This window comes from Rhamphochromis sp. 'chilingali' (genome assembly GCF_963969265.1).
Source record: "Rhamphochromis sp. 'chilingali' genome assembly, chromosome: 3".
NCBI lineage: Eukaryota > Metazoa > Chordata > Actinopteri > Cichliformes > Cichlidae > Rhamphochromis > Rhamphochromis sp. 'chilingali'.
The window spans coordinates 22,820,563-22,841,522 of NC_137931.1; the positions used below are offsets into that span (position 1 = coordinate 22,820,563).

Consider the following 20,960-nt stretch of genomic DNA (forward strand, 5'->3'; position numbering starts at 1 on the left):
GATGAAGTTATAATTAGCAACAGACGGTCACACATGGCAGGCATTTGTGAAACTTTGGCGACATCTAGTGGTTGAAGTGAGGGATATATCAAATTAAATATATATTATTTAATAACAGAAATAAAACAGAAAAAAAGCCTACGTTCGTCCGGTTCTGCCTTTGACCTTTATCGGCAATATGTCGATAAAGCAATATGTTTTTTCACTCTAGAGACTAAACTATTGATAAACTATCGAATTCGTCAATTTATTTATTAATAAAAAAAACGTTACTTAGTAGAAATCACCACAGTCACCCAAAGCGAATTTGTATTTCACCGTTATTAGCATACACTCCCGAAAACACCCGGATGCTCCGAATCCACGAAGGCAGTGCCCGAGCGTTAGTGTTGCACTGTGGGTAATGTAGGCCATGGATTTTGACAAAATAAAACGTAAAACGCGGAATAAAATCATATCTGGTTCTACTGCAGGTTGTTGGCAGCATATTTTATTTGATTAATTTGATTAGTAGATTTGTTTATATAAAAACTTTTTTTAAACACATCACCACAGTTGACTTGATTCAATCTAAAAAAAATTCTTAGTTTTGCTTCAAAAACTGCACAGTTTGCCGTAAAATCGTTACTCCTGCCTTTAAAAAAAAAACAAAAAAAACAAAAATTAGCCTCGAGTCTTTAACATTTACTATAAAATAATCTCACACTATGGTGAACATAGGTACCTAACCTACTACCTAAGAAGGTATTTGAAAAGAAAAAAAAAAGGAAAATTGTTTAAATTGTATTAAAAAAAAAAACAAAAAAAAAAACAAGCCAAAATATCACAACCTTTATTTATATTTTATAGAAAATCTTTAATTTATTAATTGATGTACAGATAAACAGTCCAAACTATGAATTTCTTATAACATGTCTCCATCTGGTGGCTGAAGGAGCTCCCTGCAGCAGGTGCATCATGAAAACCATGTGAGAAAGCATAGCACTTGGCACCAAGAGCTTAAAGAGGACAGAGTGGCATCGCCTCTGGAGAGAAAATAAAGCAGTTTCACTGATGTCAGAAATCAGTTTGAATGTTTCATATCCAAGCTCAGGTGGAACTGATCCGCCCCTCAGCGCTTCTTCCAGGTGAATTTCCGTCGTGCTCCCTCCTGTCCAGGCTTCTTCCTCTCCCTCACTCTTGGGTCGGGGGTCAGCAGACCAGCTGTGGAAAAAAAAAAATGAAAAGAACGAAATATAACTGAACACAGGCGCAGATGAGTAAATTTTTATGTATCTATTAGTTCATTAGTACATGCATGTCATAACACAAGTAGTCCTTATGAGACTGGAGAGTGACATAAATATTTATGGTAGGGAAGATCACGGTAACGTTTAAGTAACAAAAAACACAGCAGCAAACAACCAGCTGTCACGGAGCTTTGTGGTCTCAGGAAAACCAGAGGTGATAAAAACTACACAATAAATTCAAGACTAAATAACTTTACTTTATTATAGTTGGCTAATAAAAAAGGTTAGCTGAGAAAAGAAAAGAAAAAAGAAAGAAAACTCTGGAGAAAATACTGTGCTTTGTTCTGTTCTCCGTCAACATGATCCTACACTGCTTCAATAATGAGGTCCGACTCATGACTGATAGTGTTCCACTGTATGTTTTTCTATACAACTCTGATTTTACTGCACTACCAGTGTGTTTGGGATCATTGTCATGCTGAAAAATGTTATCAATCAGATGCTTCCTTGCATGATAGATTCAAAACCTGATGGCACTTTTCTGCGTTATTGTCACAATTACTTAATGTCAGCAGATTAGACATGTGACCCTCCCGTTCCTGGTGACAACGAGCCGGCTAAACAACAACAGCTGATTATAAGCTAACATTATGCTAGTTAATGTTAGGCTCGTGCCTCCTGAAAATCCCAAGTTCCTTGTGACAAACTCTCATACAGTATGAAAATTTATTAACTAAGTGTCTGAATGCAGCAATTCAGTGAAACTTTATTCTCAGTGAAACTAGCATCAGCTAACAGAGGCTAACAACGGCAAAATACAGCTGTGCTTAGTAACAGGAAATTTTCTAGAGTTGCTTTGCTGTCTGAGAACTCTTGCTACAGATGAACGGTGACTTGAGTGACTCGGGGTAACCATCTCTGTTTTTTATTGCTAAGTGTTGATATTATTCAAATATGTTCATTTACAGTTTACAAAATGTGTTTGTTTGTTTTCCCTTTTTACACAAACAGCAGTAGAAACATGCCGACCGGGTGTGGCCTTTATGGGGTACAGTCTAAATTTAATATTGTTGATCTCTCCTTGCTGACTAAAACATGGCAGCTGCCATAGCTAAGGCGGTGCACTTAATTGGGAGGGGTAAAGCCTAGGTTATCCTCAGGTTTGCAAACAGACTGCTGCAGACCCGACGGCCAAGCAGTCATTCCTGTTATGCTGCTTTAAAGTCAGTGTGTAATGTAAATTCTCAATGGAGAAGTCTACACGGTAACAAAAACCAAACAGGACCTTTGCACTAACCATCCGACGACAAACTTTACGTGACTGGGACCCAAGTAGACCCCCAGACTTCCCGAATCCATGCTTAGGAAAACAGAACCCAGTAAAGGTAATATGTAATCTACTGACAGAGATTTTAGACCCTCTACCTTAAAGAACATGCTTTTCAGATACGGTTTATTTAGGCTTTACATGTCTTGTCCAGTTCTTCAAATATTTTAAGGACACACTGCAAACCACGCTTAGATATGTCCATCCAACCAAAGATTTTTAAAACCAGCTGCACAAGCTGGTGAATGAGCACTCTTTTAATCCCAAGTTGTAAAAGTATATCAGTGGTAGTAGTTTTCAGACAGGATGCTGCCGTAGGAGATACAAACAAAACAAAACAAAGCAAAACTACCCACCTTGTCTCATCGCCTCCCCATCTCCCTCAGACAGGAAGCTGAGCAGCGCACGGGAAATGGCGAGTCTCAGGGCCCCCGCCTGGCTCGACCTGCCGCCACCGCTCACCTTACACTCCAAGTTGAAGCGGCCCAGCACGCCCATGAACTGCAACGGGAACATCAGCTGCTCTCTGAGAGGTATTTTTAAAAAAAAAGAAGAAGAAGAGAAAATGACCAAGAGATAATAAGGTGAAAGAATGAAATGTGGCTGAATGGGCAGACCAGGAGTGTGCACTATTTAACAGATAGCGGTATCAACGGCGGAGGCTTAGCTAATTTAATGTCTGGTTGGGTGACTTTTCAGACAAGCGTAGAGGATCCCGGCGCTGTGAAATGCCTTCTTTTACAATCTCACCACCACATATAACAGAGTAACTTCTGACTCAGCAGGAAGAGGATAAGAGTGTGTGTGTGTGTGTGTGAGTGAGAAAAAGAAAGTGTCTGTGTTCTGGATGGCGTCTTAGGCTGAATGGCCCATAGCTGCTGACAAAGTCAATTGTCACCTCTCTGCTCCAATTACAGCCCCGTCCTCACACTGCGTGACAACACCAGCTCTGGACATTCTCTCTCACACACTCACACTCTCTCACACACTCACACTCTCTCACACACTCACACTCTCTCACACACTCACACTCACACACACACACACACACACACACACACACACACACACACACACACACACACACACACAATCACTCAACTGTGTAATTAACTTACTACACAAGGAGATAAATAAAAAACGAGGCGATGCTGTGAAGAGTGAAAAAGCTGCTTTTTAATTTTAATTTTTTTTTTTGGAGAGGTAGGGGTGGAGGGTGGAGAGTAAAACCCATCGCGTCTTGCATTTTAAGGAAAACGGTATCTGTGAATGAAGCAGTGCAGAGGCTGTGAGGTGGAAAGGCTTATTTGCTCAGAGTGGAAACCTTCGTGCTGCTCTCCTCACCTGTCCTGCAGCACGGGGAAGTATTGGAGGTAGTCCTGGCCGTTGACGGTAATGTGTCCTGAGCCGCAGTCCCGCAGGATCACTGATGAGTCTGATGTCTTCCTCCGACCTGAGAATGACAATGAAACACAGTCTGGTTTTTTACTTCAGACACGAGTGTCATGTTTGCAAGTTTACTACAAAGGTTACCTTTTTTAACCTTCCAAATCATCCCAGAAATGACTGGGAATGGAGGAAGTTACCTGGTCTCGCATGTAGCAAGAAAACAAAACACTTTGTTTAGGCGAGGGAGGCATGAAGCATGATAATTCAGCAGAAATTACCCTCATTGATGGGCTCAATCAGACATTAGAAGGAATTGATACCCAGGAGGTGTCAGACTGATGATTATTTGATGTAGACACTTACAGTGGTCTCTCTCCTGACCTGCTCCGTACATACTGATGATGTTTTGAACCAAACAATTCCATCAGACCCATTTTCACTGATTTCTAGTCCAATTCTTGTGTAATATGGGATGCCTCAGCCCTATCTCCCCGTTTTCCTTCCTTAAGAATGGCAGTAGATGATGAGCTGAAGGTCCAGATGCATCTCTCAAGTTCTGTGTCAGGTCTTTGCTGGATTATTTTCTGATTCTTAATACTCATCAACTCGACATGATACATTTCATCTACTAATAGTTTTTTAGACCAGAAACTTCTTTTGTCCTCCAATTGTTCAGTGTCCTTGATTTTTTTAAGAACACCCTGCACACCATGCTGAGATATGCCAAGTTTTTAGCTAACAGCTGTTTGAGAATCCCCTTTTTGGTGTAATGATACTATTTAATCTTAAACTGTGTTATCTTTGGAATTTTTCAGAGATTAAACAAAAGAAAAGGGTACAAATTGTGTGTTTTTGTGACAGGCTGCTAATAAAAAAAAGTGCCTAAAGATACAATTTAACAACACTGGTTCATCCCTTTAGCTAGAGCTTTTTTTAATGTTTGAATGAATCTTCAGAGAGCCTGGAGAACTAATGCTTAAGAGCACTTAAAAAACACTAGTCTGGCTCTTTGGAAGCAAAATATAAAGAACTGAGGAGGGGCTCAAGACCTTTGCTCAGCACAATAAAATCATGCTGGTTTTTTTTTTGTTTTTTTTTAAATTTCCCCCAAATACTCTGAATTCCACAAAAACTGTGCAATGAAATTATTTGCATTTGTTTTTAAGCCTGGCTAAATCTGCTCACACTGTCACATTATCAGAGTTTTAGCCAAGACAGAAATACCAAAAACTGAATCTCCACAGACTGCCACAGATTAACGTGTTTACGTCTTGCTACAAAAACAGTTTTGGTCTTGCTAATTTATCCATTTGTGATGGCTGTGCCTGGTCAACTGGCTCCACTATGACAAGAAAACAACAGGTGGTGAGGGTGGCCATTATTTCTATACAGAATATGCATGCTGACCTCTAGTACACATGTACAGATCCCAAAAAGCCACATTAAAAGGGACATACCAGGGTGAAATCAACCAAACGTGCCTTAAACTGAGAGGTTCCTTTTCTGTGTTAAACTGTTTTTTTGGTCGATTTTCAAAACTTCTGAGACTTCTGAGAAACACATCGCTGTTGTGAACCTACCCTCCGCGGTGCTGAAGGCCACACCATTTTCATCCTTCTCCAGCAGTGGCACCAATTGCTTCAAGGACTGAGCCTCCAGCAGCCGACGGTATCGCTGAACGAACTCCTCCTCCGTGCTGCTGTACGGCATGCAAAGCATGTGCTCCATTAGCTTGATAAAACGGTCGTACTGAAGACAAATGCACAAAAATGCAAATCAAACTCTTGGACACAAAAGAGGTGCAAAATAGGACGACAAAAAGCATAAAACCTACATCATGAGTAGAGATGGTCTCCACTAGTAACAGTTCCAGCTCCTCCTTTGTCAGCCACCGGCTTGGGCCGAGAGAGCTAATGGAAACAGGAAGAGATGCGAAATAAAAAAACTAATTGCCAAAACCGCTTTAAAGACTTTTGATTGTGGACTCTTCCTCCTCTTACATCAGCTGGGCATCCTGGGAGAAAAGTCCTTTGGCCCTCAGACGGTCTTGGTGCTTCTCGATTTTCAGGATTTTGCCATAAAGATCCTAAAACAACAAAAGCTTTCCTCAGTCTTATAGAAAAATCTTACTGAACACAAATCAGGGTTGAAAACGGGATTTTAAGGGGAACATCTTTCTCCATTGCCCATCCTGGCCCTCCACAGTCAGATTTAAGCCCTACATCAACACTGACATGGGGCCTAAAAATCCAACCAAAGCTCTCGAGAACGAGAAAAAGTTCAGCCGTATTCTAACCAGAAGAGGAGAAACAGTTTTCATTCCATTTCTATTTTACCCATTTCATAGACTGAACAACTAATGAGTGATGGAAATGGAGTGATCTGCCCAAAAGCCCTTTCTTCTGTTTAGGAAGTAACTTTCATTCCCAGGAAGTCTTTTCCCCTCCTTCAGGCAGCTGTTTTTCTTCCTTCTGTTAAAGTCTAAAGCGCCAAAAGGATTATGAAAATAACCACAGCACTTGTCTGACTCTCTTCTCTGTGGCCACAGAGGAACGGTTAAACCTTGCTGATTGGCTGCATCCGCACAGCACCTTCTGGCAGGGCAGCGCAGGGGTGTACGAGGGTTGATTTGTGCTTTAGAAAGAAATCATTGTGACATGATCATAAAGCACTGATTCACTGCTCTTTATTTTGCTAACAGCTTTTACACCTACATCGCCCGCTGCTGATTTTTGGCACAATCTTGCTCATTTAACTCATTGAAAGCATGAAAGTCAAAGTCTGAATGTTCTGTGTACAGTTACTGATCATTTCTGCACAATAAAAGATGGATGAGGTACAGATTTCTTTGTCAACATCTTGTTTAATTAAACCTAAACGTCACAAGTGACGCCCTGAAGCTTCATCCTTCTTTTTGACTCTATGCTTATGAAATAAACCTCATGCTCTACTAAATAAGTCTTCAAACAAGAGACTGAGACCATAGCTTTATCAGTAAAGAGTTTACTGAGGCCATAATTGGAGGCTCATTTTCACATGGATTTCTACACAGACTACTTCCTGTGACCAGAGTTGCAAGTTTAAGACACCTCAGCGTCAAACTGAATCATTGTTAAGTGACTTTAGACATGTGCCAGATGGGCTGGTCTGAGTATTTCAGAAACTGCTGATCTGTTAGGATTGTCCCACACAACCTTCTCCAGGGTTTACAAAAAAAATAGTTTGAAAAAGAGAAAATGTCCCGGTGACATCAGAGGTCAGCTGAAAATGATGGTTTCCATGTGATAGGAAGGCAACAGTAACTCAAGAAACTACTCGTTACAACCAATGTGTGCAGAAGAGCATCTCAACAGCAGCAGAAGACCACACAGGACCACGCCTGTCAGCTAACAACAGGAAACTGAGGCTATAATTCACACAGGCTCACCAAAACTGGACAATAGACGTTTTGCAGATCTGAATCAGGATTTCTTCTGCAAGTTTCAGTTGGTAGGGTCAGAATTTGGTACAAACAACATGAAAGCATGGATCCATCCTGCCTTATATCAATAGTTCAGGTTGCTGCTGGTGTAATGGTTTGGAGGATATTTTCTTTATACACCTCTCTGCATTTAATCATTAGTCATTATTAATCTCTTCCACAGTGTGTCTCTTGTCCTGTCTTACTCTTGTCACCCCTACTGGTCGCAGCAGATGGCCGCGTCTCCCCAAGCCTGGTTCTGCTGGAAGTTTCTCTTCTGTTAGGAGTTTTTCCTTCCCACAGTCGCCAGGTTCTTGCTCATATTGGGGCCATTTAATTGTTGGGTTTTTCCTCTCCAAAGAAGCTGTAACTAATGAATTGACCAGTGAGCGTAGAGTTAAAGACCCAGACAGTTCAAGACTTTAGTGTAAAAGATGCTAATTTCTTTGCAGCCTTGTTGAGAAACTGAAAATAAAGAACTTCATATCAGCCTTTAGTGGAAAAAAAACTAAAAATAATGAGAATAAAAGCAGATTACAACTAAACACTTTTAAAGGATAAAAACTCTTTTCTATTTTTCTACTAATTTTCTATTAGTTTTCTTTACAGTTTAATTTCAGTCAGTTTGTAATGTCATGATGCATTTGCTCATGTATTGTGTAGTAAAATTGACCTCGGCAACTGTGCTGCACAACTGAAGCAGAGCTGGAAGGAGCAAAAAAAATCTGGAGTTAAATACCCGACACTAGAGTTTCGCTGAGCGGCGGATCAATGCCGCGCTGGGGGTAACCTGGGGAGAATGTGTCATGGCGACGGACACAGACAGAAAGGCAGACAGACGGTAGGGTAAGATCGGGGGAAGAGAAGGAGGAGAGGGTGGGCATGCTGGTCACGTCCCCGAGGCAGTCCCCACCCCCACCCCACCTTAGCCACACAGCGCCTGGGTGAGAACTCATTTCCCCGTCAATTATTCACCAGATGTTTGTTTAATTCCTTCTTGATAGAGTGTGCCTAATCCGCTGCCACTCTGACCAGCGACAGAGGGGTACGGGAGGAGGAGAGAAAAAGAAAATCAAGCAAACATCAAGGAAAAACCAATTTTCTTTACAAAAAGAAAAAAAAATACAGTAATAGAAAAATCAGAAAAAAAGAAGGCGAGAGGAGAAGGCAGCTTGAGTTACACGTGTGCAAACACTGGCTCCTACAATGGCGAGGAATAATTCGCATGGATTGGCGGGATGAAAGGAGGCGGCGGTGGAGTAGTGGGCCAGTATCTGGATACATTTAAGTTGAGGCTGTTACAGAGACAGACAGTCAATAAAGGCTCTTCAAATGCACGTTCAGAGCTCCGGCTACGTGAGAACGAGGCATTAACTACCAGCATTTATTCGGTCTTCGTGTGGAAAAGGAAGGCGAGTTCTCGGGCCTCCCTGGAGTTGTGGCCATAAAGGGTTCAGCGGAGCAGCGAGCAGGTTAATGTGCCACGCCGGCTGAGAGGAGAGCAGCCGAGCACGAAGGCTGCTTCTTTACACGCCACTGCCCCCTCCTGGCAACGCTCCCGGGGCTTGTGAGACAGCGAGACGATGGGTAAAGGGCAAAGGATGGGAAGGACGGGAAAGACAGACATGTCTGACATACCTATTTAAACCCACAGCAGGGGGTGCAGATTACAGCTGCAGGGCAAAACGATGTGTGTGTGTGTGTGGGGACAAATATTCACATATCATCCCCCTCTTCTCTCTCTCCTTCTCTGTGTTGCAGATACAATCAGACAGAAGAACAAGCGTGAACGGCGTGCCTGCTCATCTGCCCCACTCATCCTCCTCTTCATCGCCCAGCCCTGCTTCCCTCCAAATCCCCGAGGAGGAGGTCTTCCCCGTAGCGGGACAAAGCCTGACAACCAGACACCTTTGATGGGACTCGAATCCTGGACATAAAAAAATAAAACTACACCGTTTATTCCAATCAAAAGGGTTTTAAAATTCTGTTGTGTTTGTATCTTTGTCTCAAACGGCTGTTTTGCTATTACACAGGCCAAACACATCATTTGATCTATTTTTAATACAAATGATCTCGGCACTGCAGGACAAAAATGCCCTGAAATTATTTTTCTTAGTGGAGTCTGGATATACTGCTGATGTGCGTTTACTTTCTGTTGTAGTAGTTTTTAAATTTTCCCTCTTTTGTGGTCTCAACACCAGTGTACGGTTCATCTTCACTTTAAGAGGCTTGAAATGTTTGTATATTTCATTTCTGGAGTCACCGTGTTCAAATGATTTTCAGAAAACTTGACCTCTGACCTTGACTTCAAATTTAAATATTGGTCTGACTATTGGTGACCACTGATATTCGAACTCTCTGAGATTTGCAGTAGATGAACCTAAGACAGGAAGACAGGTCCTGTTTGGTATGTTTAGTAAGCACCCAGAGAGCAGGTCTGGGTGCTTAGGCTAAGCCGATCCCAAAGCCACCCTCAAACATCACATGTACACAGACACAGACAGAAGAGGATGAGGGGAATGAGAATCAGTATGTATGTAAGTGCTAATTGGTGCCCCCTGAAAGCCTGAACTGAGCAGTTTCTGTCATATTTCAGGCCTGCTCAAAGAACAAAATGCCCGGGTGCATCAGAAGTTAGTGAGGGTGGTGTCTGCTTACGGAGTACGGAGCTACCCTTGGAAAAACTCAACCTATTCTAATGGTGTGAAAACCAAATCTTTATTGAGATATAATGAGGTGTCAAAACTCCTCATTAAGGGTGCAGGGAGGTCACCAAATGTTGTGTTTACGGGGGAAAGAGTTACGATTAAGGATCTGAAAGCCAGCACTGGGGTGCCAAGATTGGAGCCTCGACTGCCTTCTGTTTACACGGACAGACTGACTGAACAACACAATGTTAAAGGTCAGTGAGCCAGCCTGTGACTGTGTATGTGCTTATTTAAAGAAAAGTTGCTAAAATGATATAAAAAGTTGCAAAACCCAGTGGCAAATTTGTTAAGTTTGCAACAACGAGGCAAACTAACGCACAATGTCAAGTTGAAGAGGTGAGATGATAAACATCTCCACATGAAGAAAATAGAGTCTGTAATTAGCTTAAACAATAAACCTCTGCAGGTGGGCTTGTGTCTGATTATATAACTGCGACATCAGGTAAGGAAATCACCCCAGACTTGAATTAAAGATAATGGCTGTCTGTGCTGTGATTTCAGCTGTATTTAAATGTAAAATAATCACCGAGGGGGAAAGTTAGATGCAACAAAAGCTCTAGTACTTTTATTCTGTCACACGGTGCACAGCCTGAGAGCAACAGAAGCAGGAATGTCCGTGTTCTTAGCAAGTCCCATTCCTGATAACTAAGACTGGAGGAAAATGACATGTGATGCTCACTGCTTAGATTAAAAGCTGAAGATGTACAAAACTATTATCGAAATGCCAATATTGACCAATGAATACCTACACAACAGACGGATATTCAGGTACAACACACCCCCCCAAAAAACAAAGCAAAAAACAACCAAACCCAAAACTGTCACAGTGTTGTGAATTCCTTTGTGCTAAAAGTCTTCACAAGTCTTCAAGAGCCCTAACAAAAATAAAATCCTCCATTAGTTTTGTTTGCTGAGATTTGGGGGCTGGGTGATTAGGTATTCCACAGGGATCCATTCTTGGACCTCTTTTATTTATTCTTTACACAATATTATCTCTGTCATCCGCAATTTTTTATGCAGAAGACACCATTTCATATGCCACCGTCTCTTCCCTTGATCTGACCATTGCAAATCTGCAGCTGGCTTCTGATAAATTTTAGAAATCTGCTATTGCACATAAACTTGTTTTAAACAATGACAAAACTAAATGCGTGATATTAACAAGATTTACAAGGTCCCCTAAAAGTATCCGGGAACTACCCTTCATATTCAAATGCTTTATAGTCATAAAATCCAAATGGTTGACTGATATAAATCCTCGGGCTGGATGAATTTAAAAAATCATTTAAAAAAAAAATCATCCAGAAAAGTTTTTTCTGTGTTCATTTTGAAAACATATCTCAGTCTATGTCAAAAAGCAAAACATTAAGGACGGTCAAGAGTGTACAAAACCAACAGGTAATGATGCAACCCTCACCGTGAAGAAATGTTTGCCAATCAAAAGCCCACAAACAATAACAGAGCGCACAATTTTTTGAAAATCTGCACCCTGGCCGGAGTTTTTCCAAAGCTCAATTTTCAGTGATCCAAAATGCCATTTATGTGTGGACGTAGACTGGGAAGCTACATCCAGATTTTCAGTTTTAACGCGCTGGTTTCAGTTCCACACAAAAGAAAAACTAACCAATCAAGTCATAAATAACAGTTTGCGAATAACATGACGTGGCATCTGGTGTAGTGTAACAGCTTTACTTCCTTGGTGGAAGAAGTTGTCTGATGGCAGCTGAAGCAGGGAAATAAATATAATATATATACTATAAATACTTAAGTTCATAGTGTTTTCCAACAACTACATCAGCTGACAAGAACTGCATTTAAATGTGAGCTATGAAACTACATCTCTTAGTGACATGCAGCCTATATTACAAAAACAACCTTTTGCTGCAGTTTGAAAACCAGCTAAAAAAATTACATTCATGCAGGGCTATAAAAAATATCTTCAGCTACAAGAAGAACAGGAAGTCGTGCAGCAGATTGTGGGTTAGTCCTGACCTCAGACTGTAAGTACAGAAACAGACTCAAGGATATGCCATAAAAACATAAATAAAAACTACTGTTGGTACTATGTTTTGTAAATTCATGGTACACAGATAAACCTTCGGTATGACAGATGAAAGATGACCTCAAAAGGTTCAACATGAATCCAAACAGGTGAAAATAAGCCTCCATCTCTGCAGCAGGTTCCCCCCTGAGATTCGCATGTTAAGCTGGACTACCTCTGACCTCCTGCTCGCCTCACCTCCCTCTATTCTCCCACCTCTTCCCTCACACCGCTGCGTGGAAAAGAGGATCTGACTTCGCTGCTCCTCCAGGGAACGGCACCGTCTTCTTTCAACTCACTCTGTCTGAATAGGATATGACCCGAGGGTGCGGGAAGCAGGGAGGGAGCAGGTGAGGAAGAGCTGGGGATTTGAGGGGGATGAAGGTTTAACTGACAGCGCTGCTCGCTGCTCCAGCTGTACTGCCGTACTCACATGCATGAGGGAGTAGTAGGACTGCTTGCCAGTGTAAAACAGGAAGTGAAAGGGCCGCCCGTCTGCTCCCCACTGGACAGCTTTATGGAGAGGAAAATGAATCAGCTCTGGAAACCCTCAGTTAAAAAAAATGAATAAAAAATGCATTCAGGAGCAGATTTACATACCTCTTTGCTTGGGAAAGATTTCATCAGGATGCTGGAAATAAAAACAGATTTGTTTCAGTAAAAAAAAAAACCCAAATAAATAAAATCAAACAACTGGTGATGTGTAGAGCTTTAAAAGCCACCACTCCTGAGCTCTACTCAGGAACCATCTTTTGCTTCTGTTTACCCCTCAAACTCACTGATGTACCAGACAAGTACCTGTGCTTGTGATGTTTATATTTATACTGGTGACCACAGTGAACGAGACAATTTACCAACCTACCTGAGGTCAAACTGAAAAGATCAAGGACATTTCATCATAAAAGCACCAGAACTGATGCGTTCCATCAAACTGCTGCTTGTGTTTCCACTGTAGACCCACCAACATTAGAGAAATTACTCAGCACTAAGCTTCTTTTGTTTGTTTTTTACATCCCTTTCAATCTTTAAAAAAAGGACAAAAACAAAAAAAAAAACCAGGTAAATTGAACAGACCATCTTTAAACTAAATTTGTTTCATTTGTTCTTTTCTATTTTAATATTTCAACTACCTATTTCCTTTAAGAAAAGGGCAAAAAAAAAAAATTGGGACAATATGAAACAACAGTGCTGGCGTCTACAAAAACTGGTTTTGAAGAAAGTGGAGCCCTGTCCCAGTTCAGATTTTATTTTTGTTTTTCTTTTTATTGTGCCCACCATGGAACGTGTCCTCCTGAGAAGTTCTTGTCCAAGATCATAGATGGTAAAGAAAATCAGACGTATCTGTGTCCACTGGTTGATCATCTACATCGTCGTCCTCCACAGAAACTGGCTCATCCATATTAATGTTTTGTGTCCAGATATGATGAACCACAGCTTGGCTTATTGTAAATCTGCTTATTTTTGCATGCTACAAACTGGAGATGTGTACTGTGAAAGCTAGCGACTAAACCGAGTTGGTCTGCACATGCCTTACATGTCTGTACCTTTTCATGTGGACGTTTAGATTGGAGCAGTGGGGATAAAGGGGGCTGTTTGTTCAGGGAAGGAGACAAACAGGTAAAGAGGGAAACCCCTAACTTCTCTCTGACAGTGTTAGTGACCTCACAGTATGTTTATGATTTCAGTTTTGGCACTGATTATTGTTTTATAGTCTCATATTATAAATGGGTTGAAACCGACCCAAACAACACAAAGATGAGAATTTTCACCAGAGCATTTTATCATTTTGTAAAATTCAATTTTTGTCTTTTGTTTTGTTTAAACAGAGATTCCTGACAATGTGAAAAAGCCTTGAAGCAGTAGCCTAATTTAAAAGGTGTTGCCACGACAGGTTAATGGAAGTAAATAGGGGAAAAAAGAGAAACGCTTAACCAACAAGTAAATTAAACCGTGCAGTCTTACCTTCATGAGCGGCCGAGCTGTCTTCTCAAACAGGCCGGAGGGAAAAAGGTACGTGATGCTTCTCTGTGGGCGAAAGACAGAGAAACAAACAAACAAATACATAAATAAATAAATAAATAAAAGGAGATGGCAGTTTGAGAGATGATGGCACATTATGACAACGCTGACATGTCCACACAACAGAGGTCACACCAACAAAGTGACAGAGTAAGAGGCGCAAGCTGCTTGCGGGTTCAAGGAAAGGCGAGCAAGGTGTGTGTGTGTGTGTGTGTGTGTGTGTGTGTGTGTGTGTGTAGTTAGAGGAGAAAACAAGCATGAAAAGGCACAAGTTTAGGCTTTGTTGACAGCGAACAGAGGACACTGTGGATGTCTAACAGTTCACTCCGAGTTCATCCTCTGCTGTGTGTGTTATTAGCAGTGCTACAGATGGCATTGGAAATGTGTGTGTGAGGGAAGAAAGGCCCCTCATCAAGACAGCCTGCTCATCTCTCTCCCTCTTCATCCCACCATCTCTGCACTCTTCCTCCTGTCCTGCTCTCTCTGTCGGTTCAATTAGCGAGGCAGCAGGTGCTGCGGGGAGAGAGCAGGTTGCTGCCTTTAAGGTTGTCAAAACGACGGAAAAGTAGGAAGAAAAAAGGGGGCCGGTCGAGGGAAATGTCTGCGCTAAAGCTGTGAGAGGCAGGAAGAGGAAGACAAGTGAGGAGAAGTTAAAGGGTAGGAAAAAAAATAAAAGGAGGAGGAAAAGGGAAAGACGAGGAACAGATGAAGACGCACCTGTGTGTCCCCAGAGAGTTGACAGAGATGTGGAAGAGCTCCCCGAGGGGGGAAAGACGGAGTGACAGAGGGGAAAAGACGACTTAGCAGAGCCACAGCGCACAAAGATATTTTTTTTACTTCATGGTGAAATAGGAAGCTGCAACAGGACAGACAGTAGTGGAGGAAAAGATCAAAGACGAAGATGAACAGAGTTATTTTAAACCTACAAAACCACGAGTGAAGATTCAAAACTTCACAAATTCACTGCACGATTCAATATCTGTGAGATTTTTTAACATTTTGTAATATTTCGAGTATTGCAATAATATATACCGTATTTCACGACCATAAGGCGCACTGTCAATGAACGGTCTGTTTTCATTCACAATGCGCACCGGATTACAAGGCGCATTAAGTGAAACAAAACAGTCAGATACGTCACACTTTAGTCAACCTTTTCTTCTTGCTTCCTCCACCTCTGTGCCATTGATTCACCAATGCTGAATTCTCTCACAGCTGCTCTATTCCCATGTTGTTGCAGTATATTAATGACTAACCTCATATTGTGGATGGATTATCTCAGTTGTTCTCCTGACTGAAGTTTGGTCTGTTTACAGCATCCTGCCATGCAATTGCATTTGGTGATTTTAAGTGCGCCTTATAGTGCGGAAAGTAAGGTACTGCAAATAATGTTCTCAAAGTTAGACTTTGCCAGTATCTGTTTATCCAATAAGATAAAGTTGTCTCACTTCAGTTATTGAGATTGTCAAACAATTCAACACTTGCTGAAACCTGCCGTAAAAGTTGCCATAACAGCCGACTTGACAACTGAATGGAGTCAAGTTGTCCGTTACATGAAACCAGTTTCTAATAATACAGCAATTAATTGTGATAAAAAAATACAAAGACAGAAATTCATATTTAACTATTATATTTGCACTCAGCAGCCTTCCAGTTCTGGGAGGGTCCTGTGCTGGATTCCCCCCCAATGCAGCCAGTTTAATATAGGTTTACTCGACTAACACTATCACAGCTGCATGAGATGCCACAAATGTACTCAAATGTATAATTTTTTCAAAAATCAGTTTAGCTAAATAAGACAAATTTTTTCAAGTTCCAGCTTCTAAAGACTAAAGACCAGAGACTGTATATAAAAGATGGAATCCTACTGCCTATGGTAGACCCAATTTCCCTTTATTTTTTCAAATATAGTTTGTACAGTAGCAGATAATCTCTAACTGGTACATACTTTTATTTTTGTTTTTCAGTTCTTACCGGTAACAGCTTGTAGGTACACTACTGCCGCCTTTTGGTTGTAGCAGTGTGTTACATCTTAGCAGGAACCAGTTAAAAACAAGCAAACTATGAGCTTCAAGATCATAAATAGCTGCATGGACAATTTATATATAATTTAATGACTGAATATTCAAAAATTGTGATCATCGCTAACAAGAACGCGACCAAAACTAAAGCACAAACTTCATGAATGTTTTTTTTTTAATGGCAGTTAAGCTTTATCTGTATTCATATGTATGAGTTATACAGTTGCTATGAAGGGAGAAGCTAGCCTAGTTGGAAATTTTAACATGATGTGGGGATTGACCCACTATCGGAAGCAGCCTCGTGGCCATTAGAGGAACTGCAGTTAGTGACACTTTTTTCAGCCTCCTTATTACCTCTAAAATCAGAAATCATCTTTTATTCGCCTTTGTTTAACCTGATAATGTTCTAAGCACTTTATAAACAGTTCCCTAAAAATGTTTCATTTATTTATGATTAATCTATTAAATATTGTCTAACTGTTTCAGTGCTCGTTTACTTGCAAGTAAATTTGGCTCAAAAAGTCACCAGAGTCCCAGAACAAAGAAAAAAAACCAAATAAATAAAAAAAATCGGAGATTTTTTGGGCCTTTCTGGGTCTGCGCTCTGTATTAATTCCTCCTCCTGGCTGCAAACATCCTTTTGATTTTCCCCGGGTCTTTATCACCGTCACACCTGAAGAGTCTGGACTCCAAACTGGAGCGCAGGGATTTCTCAGGTGCCCCACTATGCACCTCTGCAGTCCTCCCAAATTTTCCTCTTTCCCTCCACGCATCCAAGTCCAGGCTGCTGGCCGTCGCTTCGGCTTTCACAGCCTGGCGCAAACAGCTCACTTCATTATTTGTGAGGGGCACTGGGGACTGGACGAGGGACGGGTGGGAAATCGAGCTAAATGGTTAGAGCAGTGAGGGCTAATGTATTGCCAAAAAAAAGAAAAATCACAAACAAGCTTTGGGTGCATTTAAGGGCGTTGCTAATAGCAATGATGCAGTGGATTAGACAGACGCGGCCACACCTGCCTGCTGCACGTGGAGCCAAACGACGCTAATGATGCTGACAAAGAGTGGAGGCTTTAAACGCATCAAACTTCTGCCTGCAATGCCAGATAGGATGGTGTGAGGGGGAACGACATACCAAAGATGGCCTACGGTGGATTCAAAGCCACCATGCTACAGTAGGAATCTACACTGCCGCACAAACTCAGCATTTCAGAGATTTACAGCTCACTGTTCACTGCTAAAGACTCCAAAATTTATTGTTTTTAATTTACAGAAAGGTTCCTAAAAAGGAAATTCAAACAAACAGGAGTCAACCACAGTTTGTTTGGGACTTTTTTTTAGTGGCGTATTAATCCACATTTAGTGGCTTTCTGAGCATTTGACTGAGATGTGATATAAATATGTCATCTGCTCAGTGGATCTGGAGGTTTTAATGTCTAGAGAGGTGGGAAAAAATAAACAGACTCCACAATTTAATATAGTGAACGTCAGCAAATGCCATACGTACAGTCCCTTAAACTCAATCGCTTCATTAGCTGGGATCACATATCCAAATGGGATTAGACACTTTTTAGTGAAAGAAAATGTCAGATGGACGGTAAGCAAAGATCTGGGTCTAAGACTGCAGTTTTGCCCAAAACAAGATGGCATTACGCTCATTTAAAACTGGGTGTAAAAAGGTTAAAAGACTGGCTGTTGAAGATGGCAGCAGGAAACACAGAGCACGAGGAGACATCAGCAGGTGTGTAGTTCAGCAGTAAGTGTGGCTGCAGGGTGGTTGTTGTAATCTTAGATGTGAGGATTAGCCTTTTGTCTAGGGTAGGGCTGCCACGATTAGTCGACTAGTCACGACTACGTTGACTATCAAAATCGGAGACAACTAATTTAATAGTCGACGCGTCGTTTGAAGTAGGGCTGGGCTATATCATACCGTTCACGGTAATACTGGTGTAATTTTGGGCAACGATAGGAAAATGAAATATTGCGATAGAATATGGGTAAAACGTGCATGCGCAGTGCCTTTGTTTACATACACACATGGCGGCGACGCAGAATGAAAAGAGCGAAAGTGGATCGTTGAATGAAACGGATGAACCAGAATTGGTTTGTAAAAATGCTGCAACTTCAGTGGTGTGGAACTGGTTTAGCTTTCGTCCGTCAGATACACAACAAAGCACTATTTTTGATAGCGCATGCTAGCGGGCCGTCGTTATTACCGTGTTGTTTGGAAACTACGGCACACTTAAAATCAATCCTTTGATTTTTCTGAAAATCGACAGTGTCCCTTATAATCCCGTGTGCCTTATGTATGAATTCTGGTTGTGTTTACTTCCCTCGAAACGATTTTATGTCGTACACGGCGCTCGAAAATCTGTTAAGTTCTAGCTTAGTGTTAAGTGAAAATACATTGATGGGGTTTTTTGCACTAATGAAGTTGTGGAGTTGTGAAGTATTTTGTCTAGTGTCAATTATATCGTCAGTTATATCGTTATCGCAAATTTTCAAATGTATATCGTGATAAATATTTTTGGTTATATCGCCCTGCTCTAGTTTGAAGCTTTGTAAGAAAGATGCAGGAATAAGTAGTAGGATTTAATTGTGTAATAACGGAATGAAACAGAAGATGGCAGCACTGCATGTACAAGGATGCCAGCTGCCGTTAAACCCCAAAGAAGAATAAGCAGTGTCCGGTATTGTAGCTGTGTCCAAATTCAGGGCCGCATCCTCCTGAGGCCGCATTTGTAGGCCGATTACGTCCAAATTCGAAGACTCCTCCAAATGCAGCCGAAAAATGCGCCCTCCTTTTCCCCAGATTTGAAGGATGGGTCGAGTGTATCCTTCGTGGCCCAGCTATCCCAGAATTCATAGCGCGGCCCTGCTCAGTTTCCAACAATGGCGGCAGCTAGCTAGTTTTAATATTACTCTTATTATTCTTTCTGGGTCACAAAATAAACGTTTAACATATTTTCAGGCGAGAATGTAGCTGTGTAAACTTCAAATATCTGCTCAGTTTATCAAGACACCACATATTTTCAAAAGCGCTCTGACGTTTTCAGAGACGTCTGTTACCCACTAGCTTGATAGCTAGCCGGGGTTCAAGGCTCACTAGAGCTGCGAAAAACCTCCCAGCAAATCGTTTTCAAACCCACCGCCGTCTTTCACTACTCAGGTTAAACATGATATATAAGTCACTTAGATAACTTAAAAATGTTATTGTTTGATTTTTTTCAGTTTTTTGTTTTGTTCCTGAGTAAATCAGTTTGTCTGAGATTAAAGTTATAGTTTTTACACAGCTGAATAAACGTCAAACAGACAACTGATCATCAGAAGTGTGAGATGCTCGAGAATATACTCCGGTGTCCTGTTATATTTTAGATAGCAAGGAGCAGACGGCTGAGTTTATTAAACTCCACCGAGACAATCTGCAAATTTCTATAAAAGCTTAATAAACTATCATCTGCTCTTTATTTTTAGTTAGCACATACCTTAAACACTTCAAGCTTTAAGCAAATGATAGTTATATAAGAGCAGACACATGCTGATGCAATAAGCTGTACGTTTTACGTCCAATGGATGCATGATCTGATTAGTCGACTAATCGCAAAAATAATCCGTGACTAGTCGACTATCAAAATAATTGTTTGTGGCAGCCCTAGTCTAGGGTCACCTGCGTTTCCCAGTAGCAGGAGAAAAGACAAGAAAGGAGAGTGCTGGGGCAGATTTCAGATACTACACAAACATCACTTTCACACTCCAAGCCAGATGAGATCACTCACTCACGCCAGCTTTCTGTTGATTTGCAGTTATATTTCTATATTTTCTTTTCGCAAGTGCCAAAATTAAGTGACCCCTGCCCAGGCCAGCTCCTGACCTACATCAATTGCAGATACCTTTGCAAACACCACTGTCAAGTACTCAAGACTCACTAAAGAAGTGCTGAAAATCCCCAACTATGTCATGTACAGTTCAAAGCTTAAAATGGTGCAAAAAAAAATCACATGAAAACCTCGCCGTTCTCGTCTTTTTATCCTTTATTTCCCACATAAAGCATCCTGCCTATGTGTGATGCTTTAGAAGCTGCTGCCAAATTCTTTCTAATTAAAGCGAACTTACATCGATGTCCTCCTGGGTGAAGTTCTCGGGATCTTCTCCCATCATGTTGGCCAGGTGGCGTTTCCCGATTTCGTACTCCTCCACCTGCTTTTGGATGTACTCCAGGGTGAACTTCTCCGGTCCAGCGGCCGCCAGGTTCTTCCTGCACAGGGCAGAGCTCACACATACCTGCCTGCTCAGCAGCACCTGGGGACGGGGGGAAAAGAGCCATTATTGTCAGACAAATATCCAGGGCAGCTCGATAACACAGCCGAATTACAGTTAAGAGCTCAGTAAACTGACATAAAGCACCTCAACGACTGTGGCACATTCATGAAACTACAGACGTGGTGACAGGTTCTTAATTTAAATATCCGTCAGCGGAGATTTGGCTAACAAACCCTGCTAGAAGCCGCTAACTCAAGGACGAGGCAGTTTCGTCCTTTATTTAAACATATTCGCGTGCGTTAAAGGTGAAATAACGCGTTAAAATGTCACACGCTACGTTAATTCTACCTGTTGGCTTACCTGCGTGGCGACTGTGTTTATACTCGAGCTGCATGTCATACATTTCCCCAGAAACGAGCCCACGGTCCGCACACAGGACGCCGCCATCTTTGCTGACAGCGGTGACGTCCGAGGCGGAAGTTGTCTACGTCAGAAACACGTGCGGTAAT

At 41.5% G+C, this 20,960-nt stretch overlaps 1 protein-coding gene across 1 annotated transcript; it reads right to left on the reverse strand.

Annotated features, from left to right (window-relative positions):
* Positions 1-831: 831 nt before the first annotated feature.
* On the reverse strand, positions 832-20,927 carry mrps9 (mitochondrial ribosomal protein S9). The gene is made up of 11 exons (XM_080879133.1): positions 20,812-20,927; positions 20,305-20,490; positions 14,117-14,179; positions 12,755-12,785; positions 12,588-12,667; positions 5,946-6,031; positions 5,780-5,855; positions 5,526-5,694; positions 3,901-4,009; positions 2,913-3,082; positions 832-1,203 (listed from the first exon to the last, which is right to left on the reverse strand). Exons 1-11 carry the CDS (start codon positions 20,896-20,898, stop codon positions 1,112-1,114), a joined length of 1,149 nt encoding a protein of 382 aa, XP_080735259.1. The 5' UTR covers positions 20,899-20,927; the 3' UTR covers positions 832-1,111.
* Positions 20,928-20,960: the final 33 nt, after the last annotated feature.